Here is a 9,807-nt window from a genome sequence, read left to right as displayed (position 1 = left end):
AACGGCGCTTCTTTTCAGGGAGAAGCGTACGGAGAAGGTTGTGTAACGTCCTGTTGAATCTCTCACATTGAGGATTACCCTGAGGGTGGTGCGGTGTTGTCCGGGTCTTTTTCACCCCATACAGTTTGCATAGCTCAGCAATCACTGCACTTTCAAAATTTCTGCCCTGGTCTGAGTGCAGACGTTCTGGTACCCCATATTTCATGAACCACTCTTTCAGTATGATTTTGGCTGTAGTATCTGCCTTTTGATCTCGTGTGGCAAAAACCTGACTGAACTTTGTGAACACATCAGTTATTACAAGAGCGTTTTCACGTCCATCTGTGGCACGTTCAAGTGTGGTGTAGTCAACAGCGACAATTTCCAGTGGGCGAGTAGCCAAGAAGGGAGTTTGGGGTGCCTGAACTCGGGGGTGTGGCATTTTTGTTAACACGCACCTCTGACATTTCTTCACCCGTTGCTCCACATCTTCATACATTCCTCCCCAGAAACATCTCTGCCTCAATAAACTCATTGTCCGCTCAATTCCCTGGTGCCCCATTTGATCATGCACACTTTTGAGCACTTGTTCTTTGAGACAAGCTGGTAATAGCAGCTGATAACACAGCCCAAGATGAGCATCCCCAATCACACGGTACAGAAGTCCATCCTTTTCTCTAATACGGGCCCACTGTTTCAACAGGGACCGCACAGGTTTAGGTAGACCCATTTTCTGTGGGTAACCAGGTTTCTTCTGTCTCCGCCAGAAATCTCCGAAGACACTTAGTGTCTGATCTGATGCCTGGAAGTGCTGAAGCTCTGCGTTAGAATAACCAGGCATGGTTGGGGTGCTGTCCTGCACCGTCTCACCAACCGCTTCCTCATTTGCTTCTGATACATGCAGCAGCCTGACTTCACAAGCTTTGACTCCAGCTGCAACTAAATCTAGGTCTAAATCAGTACCTGCCCTGAACATGTTACATATGGCTATGCAGCCATCATATTCTGCATCCTCGCTGTCGGGTTCTGGCTCATCACCTGATGGCTGCCTGGAAAGGGCATCAGCGGCAGTATTGCAACGACCAGGGCGATACTTGATTTCAAAGTCGAATACAGACAGCTGTGCAACCCATCTCTGCTGAATGGCTCCTAGATTAGCTGTGGACAGGTGGCAGAGGGGGTTGTTATCTGTTATGATTGTGAACTTAGAACCCAGAAGATAGCTCCTAAACTTTTCTGTAACTGCCCACTTTAATGCTAACAGTTCAAGCTTCATGCTGCTGTAGTTCTGATCGTTCTTTTCAGCCCCTCTGAGTCTCCTACTGGCATAAGCTATAACTTTCCTTTTCCCTCCTTGTATCTGATAAAGGACAGCACCTAATCCTAGACTGCTAGCATCTGTCTCAAGTGTGAAGGGAAGGCTAAAGTCAGCGTAGCCTAGCGTGGGGGTACTGGTTAACTTTTCCTTGAGTAGCTCGAAAGCTTGTAAACACTGTGGTGTCCAGGCCGAAATAAAAAGCTGTTTAGCCCTGTACTGACTGCTCTCTTTAATACATACATTCACAACATCATGAAGTGGCCCTGCGATTTGGGAGAAACCCTCAATAAATCTCCTGTAGTAACTACAAAATCCTAAAAAGGACCTCAGCTCTTTCACAGTACTAGGGATGGGCCACTTAGTCACCGCACTTATTTTGTCAGGATCCGCACTAATGCCCTGGGCTGAGACTTCATGACCCAGAAACCTGACTTTAGGCTGGAGGAAGTGGCATTTCTCAACTTTTACCTTAAGCCCAGTCTCCCTTAGTCTTTTCAGGACAGTCTCTAGTCTCACCAGATGATCTTGGAATGTTGCTGAGAACACGAGCAGATCATCCAAATAGATCAACACCATTTGGAAGACCAAGTCACTCATCGTGGCCTGCATGAGACGTTGAAACGTTGCCGGGGCGTTGCATAACCCGAAAGGCATTCTCAAATACTCATACAAGCCAAATGGTGTGGTAAATGCTGTCTTGTCTCTGTCTTTCTCATGCACTGCCACCTGGTGGTAGCCACTTGCAAGATCAATGCTTGAGAAGAACTCTGCACCACTCAGAGCATCCAGGCTTTCCTCAATGCGGGGAAGTGGGAATGCATCGCGTCTGGTCTTTGCATTTAGCCTGCGGTAGTCCACACAGAGTCTAAGGCTTCCATCTGACTTTCGAACCAAAACGACTGGTGAAGCATAAGAGCTTGAGCTCTCTTGAATTACTCCTTTTCGCAGCAGCTCAGAAATGTGTTCCCTGACCTCTTTGTATTGATTAGGTGGAATGCGCCTGTATGGCTGAGAAACGGGTGTCTCATCTGAAACCGGGATTTCATGTTTCACACGATCTGTGTACCCCAAATCTTCGTCGCGAAGTGCAAAGACATCTGCATAGTTTCCCAGGAGAACCTTTACTTCTGCCTNGTCCCCTGGATATCAACCACTTTGTACACGGTTGATGCCCAGGCATCTTGAATTTTATTTCTTCCTGGTGGTCGGTAGCGGAGGTACACTAACTGTCCAATATCAACCGGTGGGCAAAACACTTTTCCTTGTTGCTGAATGACTCTCTCTGCAGCCTTTCATTCCGCATATTCTCTGGCCCTGGCATGTGCGTCCTGGAGACGCTCCTGGTGCACCGCTAACCAGTCCAGTTTGTCATCCTTCACTGGCTCCTGGCCTAACAATGCATCAACTGGCAAGTGTGGGTGGACACCAAACAGTAAGTAATAGGGCGAATACCCTGTGGTTGAATGTGGCGTAACATTGTAAGCATACACCAGCTCTGACAGATGTTCGGGCCAACGCCGCTTCTTTTCAGGGGGAAGCGTACGGAGAAGGTTGTGTAACGTCCTGTTGAATCTCTCACATTGAGGATTACCCTGAGGGTGGTGCGGTGTTGTCCGAGTCTTTTTCACCCCATACAGTTTGCATAGCTCAGCAATCACTGCACTTTCAAAATTTCTGCCCTGGTCTGAGTGCAGACGTTCTGGTACCCCATATTTCATGAACCACTCTTTCAGTATGATTTTGGCTGTAGTATCTGCCTTTTGATCTCGTGTGGCAAAAACCTGACTGAACTTTGTGAACACATCAGTTATTACAAGAGCGTTTTCACGTCCATCTGTGGCACGTTCAAGTGTGGTGTAGTCAACAGCGACAATTTCCAGTGGGCGAGTAGCCAAGAAGGGAGTTTGGGGTGCCTGAACTCGGGGGTGTGGCATTTTTGTTAACACGCACCTCTGACATTTCTTCACCCGTTGCTCCACATCTTCATACATTCCTCCCCAGAAACATCTCTGCCTCAATAAACTCATTGTCCGCTCAATTCCCTGGTGCCCCATTTGATCATGCACACTTTTGAGCACTTGTTCTTTGAGACAAGCTGGTAATAGCAGCTGATGACACTGTCCAAGATGAGCATCCCCAATCACACGGTACAGAAGTCCATCCTTTTCTCTGATACGGGCCCACTGTTTCAACAGGGACCGCACAAGTTTAGGTAGACCCATTTTCTGTGGGTAACCAGGTTTCTTCTGTCTCCGCCAGAAATCTCCGAAGACACTTAGTGTCTGATCTGACGCCTGGAAGTGCTGAAGCTCTGCGTTAGAATAACCAGGCATGGTTGGGGTGCTGTCCTGCACAGTCTCACTGACTGCTTCCTCATTTGCTTCTGATGCATGCAGCAGCCTGACTTCACGAGCTTTGACTCCAGCTGCAACTCAATCTAGGTCTAAATCAGTACCTGCCCTGAACATGTTACATATGGCTATGCAGCCATCATATTCTGCATCCTCGCTGTCGGGTTCTGGCTCATCCCCTGATGGCTGCCTGGAAAGGGCATCGGCGGCAGTATTGCAACGACCAGGGCGATACTTGATTTCAAAGTCGAATACAGACAGCTGTGCAACCCATCTCTGCTGAATGGCTCCTAGATTAGCTGTGGACAGGTGGCACAGGGCGTTGTTATCTGTTATGATTGTGAACTTAGAACCCAGAAGATAACTCCTAAACTTTTCTGTAACTGCCCACTTTAATGCTTTTCAGCCCCTCTGAGTCTTCTACTGGCATAAGCTATAACTTTCCTTTTCCCTCCTTGTGTCTGATAAAGGACAGCACCTAATCCTAGACTGCTAGCATCTGTCTCAAGTGTGAAAGGAAGGCTAAAGTCAGCGTAGCCTAGCGTGGGGGTACTGGTTAACTTTTCCTTGAGTAGCTCGAAAGCTTGTAAACACTGTGGTGTCCAGGCCGAAATAAAAAGCTGTTTAGCCCTGTACTGACTGCTCTCTTTAATACATACATTCACAACATCATGAAGTGGCCCTGCGATTTGGGAGAAACCCTCAATAAATCTCCTGTAGTAACTACAAAATCCTAAAAAGGACCTCAGCTCTTTCACAGTACTAGGGATGGGCCACTTAGTCACCGCACTTATTTTGTCAGGATCCGCACTAATGCCCTGGGCTGAGACTTCATGACCCAGAAACCTGACTTTNAGTTAGTAGAAAAAAATATAATTAAACTGTCTAATTGACCTAATAGGGATGATAAGAGGTCCGTCTTTACTTAAAACACCCAATGTTATAAATGTCGACCTTGTAGCAGGGCCCGAGTACAGAAAGGCACACTGATATAGAATGATAGAGATATGAAAGCTTTAATATTTAAAAAAGAAAAAAGCTTGGAATCAGATTAGTCTGCTCTTGCCTGTGATACATATATTCATTTAATCTGAAATAACCTGAGTTATCCTGTTTGAGTATATCCTTGTTGTTTTTTTTGGAAAATTAACCTTTTCTATTATTTTAATTTTTTGCTTGTGTTTTTTAATGAATAGGAATACTCTGGTTATTGCTTCCTTATCATTTTCACTGGGACATCGTACCCCCAATTTGTCTGTTCATAAACCTTAGTCCAAACATCACTTGATCTTAATCAATTAGAGCATCTTTAGAAAAAATACTGGAAGAGATGTCTTCCAATTGTAATAAATTTGCAGCAATCTCAAAAACCCTAATTTATTGGTGGTCTTTGAAGACATGTGTTTAAATTGCTATGTAAGAAAGACATTGATTTAATGCCATTTGGAAAAATGGTTGAACATAACTAAATGATAAAAAGTAAAGAGCTTTAATATTTTCCAGAGGCACTATAGCTAAAGTACCCGTAAAACACAGCATGAGTTTTAAATGATTTGCTTCTACAGTTGGGGATTTTTTATCTCTGAATGTAAAGTGCAATTTCATTGTCACTTTTTGTTTTGGAGGCCTTCTGGACATGTAAAACCTCAATTGGTAATCAATAGCCTTTTTCCTACTTTTTATACATCAAAGGGCTTCTCTGTAGCCTTTTCTCTGTGTATCCTCTACTTAAAAAAAAGAAGTGTTTGCACAATTCCAACAAAATGTGCGTACTGTCAAGCAGATAAACACTAGAACATACACACAATGTCGACTGGCCTTCCTTCATTATGCCTATCTTACTTTGCCTGAAGAAACAAAAGTAAAGGCGGTGTCAGGGGTGATTTGTGTATACTTGCCCAAGAACCACATAATTGTTTCAGAGACTCTAATCCACGCTCTTGGCAGGAGAAGAAGGCATTTTTCGCAAGAGAAACCATTACAGCCTACTTGTTGAAAAGAAGACTGTCTTGCCCACATTCCTTATGTTTCTCAACAGTTATTAAGATCAGTTTTCCTAAACACCTATCAGAATAAATATACAAGACACCAACAAATAACACTTCCTATCAATCATCTGTCAAATATTGAACAGTCAAAGAGGTCAAGGTAACTGCTTTTTGAAAATGTGTGGAAATGCTTTGACGCACAAAAGCTGTTACTGAATAGTTAAAATATGTATTTCAGATGTCACTGTATTTCAAAAAATAAAATAATTGTAAATCCTTTCAAAAATCTCTTAATGGGAATAAGAAGGTTTAAAAGGGACCGCAGTTACAAACGTAGTCTACATCAAATCTCTTTCAATCAAACCTTTCTTGGCAGTTGATGAAACTATTAATGTAAAAAAGAAACAAGGTGTTGTGGAAACCACCAGTTAAGACCAAAATCTGACATTATGGCCAACACATGGGATGTTGTTTTCCAGTAACACTGAATACACGCTAAACACAATGAAATGTAGTGGTCACAGGATTATGCTATTGTAATGCTTTTATCCAGCACAGGCTTTAAATAAAAGAGGATGGATTGAGGCTTCAAGAGATTTGAACTGGGGAGGGTTAATGTGTACAATTTTGTGTTTCTTTGTGTTTGTGGTGTGATAAAATAGGAACTATTTCAAGGAATGTGGAACCTTTTCAAGACACAGTTAATAAGTGTCTGCATACATTCACAAAGCCAGAATCAGCCATCCTGATACACAAAGACAAATGCACTGACAAACAGCAGACCTCACCAGATCAACTATTCATAAAGAGACATTACTTATTGATGAGATTTCCACTCTGATCCTATGCTTTACACACTAAAAGGCTGAGGTGGTGTTTCTGTTAGGTTTAACGAGACTGTGGCTGTGTCCGAACTTCCACCTTACCCCTAAATCCCTATATAGATTGGGTACTATATAGTGGATTTCATAGTGATTTCATTAACTGACTTTGCGGACAGATGACCACTACTTTCGCTCCCTGTTGGTCTTGGAACTCTGCCTTCACACACAGTACTTGCGCCATCTTTGTTCTTTCTTGTCACCACAACAAACCCCATGATCCTTTGCGAGAAGAGCTCTCTAATTCTGGGGGTGATCACTACTTTTTGGGAAATTCCAAGTCCACTACTTTTTTTATCCAATACACCTTCGGCCATTCATCTAAAATGGCGTAACCACTTTATAGTGCCCTATATAGTGATTAGGGCGGACGTTCCGACACAACCTGTGTCTTCTATTTGCATGTTTCCAAGAATAAACTAACCTTTTTTATTCTCCTCTGGTTCTTTTCTCCAGATGATTCCAAGATTCAAGTATCAAGATCACACCCTGCTTTTAAACTCTAGCCGCAGCACTCTAAGTTTTGGGCCTCATTGCTTCTGGATAAAGACCCGTCCACCACTTACAGAACACCTTTAAATCACAACAAGAACCAAGTCGGCCTGTTCCTGTTTCATGCCCACAAAAACCTTCTAGCAGATATCCCAAAGCTGCTTTGAAAATATATGTGAAACTAAGTTGCTGCATCCTGACCGTCATCATCCCCTTGCTGACCTTACAACACACACCTTTAAGTAATTTTTATAGGAAAGACGCAAACCTTCTACCACTCATTCTAACTGCACATCTCTTCCCAGATTATCCCATGCTGAATCTGATCCAGGATTGCTGTCCTTTTACAAGATTCTGTTATATAAACTCTTTAAATCCTTTTCAGTTGAGTTGTCTTCTGCATGTGGGTTAGATATTTACCTAACACAATGACACTTTTAGTATCTCACCTTGTTCAAATGGCTAATAAAAAAGATGGTTTAAAATTATATGCATTTTTATGCCCTACCATTCATTTAGATGCTGTTGCTTTTCTAAACAGCGGCTAACATTTTTTTTTACTAAGAAAGAATGACTACTGTATGGATTAGTATACACCCTGTGTCATGTCAATCATTCAGTGTTTTTTTCTTTTTTTTTCTTTTTTAAACATTTACAGTTTTAGACTTGTGGTATTTCAATATAAATGTATTTTTTTATAAACGGCATGATGAATTACTGAAGATGATTTCCCTAATTTAACTTATAAAGGAAAATCAATGGCTGTTATTTCCATTAACGATTCGACTGAAACTGATGCATTAAAATACCTTAAGCAAAATACAATTGTTGACAACCAACACCACACTTTTTTGGACCAAAAACTGAAGGTATTTAATGACGATGCTAACTGCATAGCTCTTTTCCCCACGAGTCATTAAAGTCTTATTTACTGCATTCCCTCCCTCTGATTAGCATGCTGTTGATCCATTTAAAAATAATTTTCTGCATTTCATTAAACAGTAAAAGTCTCTACCTGGCTGTTCCACCAGAAAAAAATTATTTATATATATATATATATATATATATATATATATATATATATATATATCACTTGCCATGTTTTCCATGCAGATCTGTCCATGTGGTAGCGCATTACCCCTGGTTGGTGCACAGGGGTGTGAAAGCCCAAAATGATGCGAAAGCTTTACAGGAGGGATGTTACACATTTCTTTAAAGGAAACTTACATTTTGACTTCAAAAGAAGTCTCTTTGTGCCTAATAACCAAACACACATACAAACACACCCATACAGGACACCAATTTAAAGATTAGTGTAAAAAATACATCTGATAATATAACCCTTCTAGAGTATGTGATCTGGTCTGGTTATTCTCCTTAGAGTCAGCACCTTGTTTCTTGATTGGTTAGTTGCTATAATGTGTTACTGTTTAAAACCACTGGTGGGGTTAACTCACTGTTTTTAGAAACCAGCAGAGTNTCTGGATATCCACCTCAGGGCACTGTCCTACAGCATGCTCCAGAAAGTGTTCTTTGGTCAGAGTTTCTTTTGAGCCTTCTGACTTGCCTCGCATTGCCAGGCTCAGAGCAATGGAGGGCTCCCGTTTTCCTGTACCGCAGAACCAGGCATGCCTGGAGACTGATTGGTAGGCTTACGTTGTGTGTTGCAGTATCTGGCCATATGTCCCACCCCCTCACATCGCAGACAAATCGGCTGACCGTCTCTGGTGTATTTGAGTTTAGGTTTAGTCCTAGCACTCCTACTGTCTTCAGAACTGGTAGCCTGTGTAGTGAGCTCTCGAACTGCATTGGTTAATTCTCCTATTGCTTTGCCTTGTTGTGCGATTATTTTAACCACCTCTTGTAGAGTAAAAGCCAGATCTGTCTGTGAATTTATTGTGGAGTCGGTCTTTTCTAAGTTGTCATTTGGTCTGTTACCTACTATATTTCTATTTCTAGCCACATTAGCACTGCGTGGACGGTCCTCCATAGTCCACATTAATGCCTCTTCTCTAACATCAAAGAGATTACAATCAGGTTTCTCTCTAATAAGTCTGCGTAGTTCGCGCCGAAGAGTGGAGTCACGCACGCCTTCAATGAACTGATCGCGGAGTGTTAGCTGCGTGTCGGGTACTACACCAGGAGACTGCTGTAGTGCAGAGTTTAGCAGCTGAGACAGGGCATGTGAATAATCCCGCAGGTCTTCCCCATCTAGTTGCCGACGGGCGTAGAAAGCATGTAAGAGCTGTGGAGTGGTGCGTTTCTCCCTAAATGCCTCCCTCAAGTATGAAAAGAGATCACGGGGTTGTCTCGCTTGCCCACCCATACGCAACTTAACTTCCTCTAAGGCAGAGCCCTTTAGCTGTGAGAGAATTAAATCAGTTTGATCCTCCCCATGCAAACCCCTAGTTCTCATTGCTCTTTCCACCTCATCTATAAACTCATCAACAGTGTAAGCATCTTTTCCCGCTTCTCCACAGAAAGGTACAATTGCCTTTTCTCTTGGGATGTAAACAACAGATCTGGTTTGAACATTACACATATTAGAAATACTTGACATAGCAGCATCATGTTTTCTACTTAGTTCGAGAATCTGTGTTTGCAGCTGCACCAAAGGGTTACCTCCACTGTCAAGCGAAGGGGCAGCTTGGCTGTCTTCATCTGAGCCTCGTCCAGCCCCTGAAGGGCCTGCTCCCTCGTCCTCTTGCGACATGTCTCTGAGTTCTTTCTACCGCAGGATCACGCAGTCACTTTGCGTTGAGATGCAACAGTTCAAATGTCTCTGTCCTGCTTTCTCT

General features: G+C 42.8%; 2 protein-coding genes across 2 annotated transcripts in view; both read right to left on the bottom strand.

The window, feature by feature from the left end:
* The window catches only part of LOC107085700, a 16,859-nt gene extending 10,158 nt beyond the window's left edge, over positions 1-6,701 (bottom strand). Inside the window, exons 1-4 of the mRNA XM_015376185.1 lie at positions 6,626-6,701; positions 3,753-3,947; positions 2,599-3,680; positions 4-2,443 (exon numbers count right to left, since the gene is read on the bottom strand). Of these exons, the coding sequence (XP_015231671.1) occupies positions 4-2,443; positions 2,599-3,680; positions 3,753-3,947; positions 6,626-6,701 (3,793 nt within the window). The remainder of the gene's footprint in view (positions 1-3; positions 2,444-2,598; positions 3,681-3,752; positions 3,948-6,625) is intronic.
* Positions 1-9,801, bottom strand: part of LOC107085716 — a 14,110-nt gene extending 4,309 nt beyond the window's left edge. Inside the window, exon 1 of the mRNA XM_015376206.1 lies at positions 8,503-9,801. Within this exon, the coding sequence (XP_015231692.1) occupies positions 8,592-9,722 (1,131 nt within the window). The 5' untranslated portion in view covers positions 9,723-9,801 and the 3' untranslated portion in view covers positions 8,503-8,591. The remainder of the gene's footprint in view (positions 1-8,502) is intronic.
* Positions 9,802-9,807: the final 6 nt, after the last annotated feature.

This window comes from Cyprinodon variegatus, unplaced genomic scaffold (assembly GCF_000732505.1).
Source record: "Cyprinodon variegatus isolate N-32 unplaced genomic scaffold, C_variegatus-1.0 Scaffold131, whole genome shotgun sequence".
Classification (NCBI taxonomy): domain Eukaryota; kingdom Metazoa; phylum Chordata; class Actinopteri; order Cyprinodontiformes; family Cyprinodontidae; genus Cyprinodon; species Cyprinodon variegatus.
This window is presented reverse-complemented; position numbering and strand designations above follow the sequence as displayed.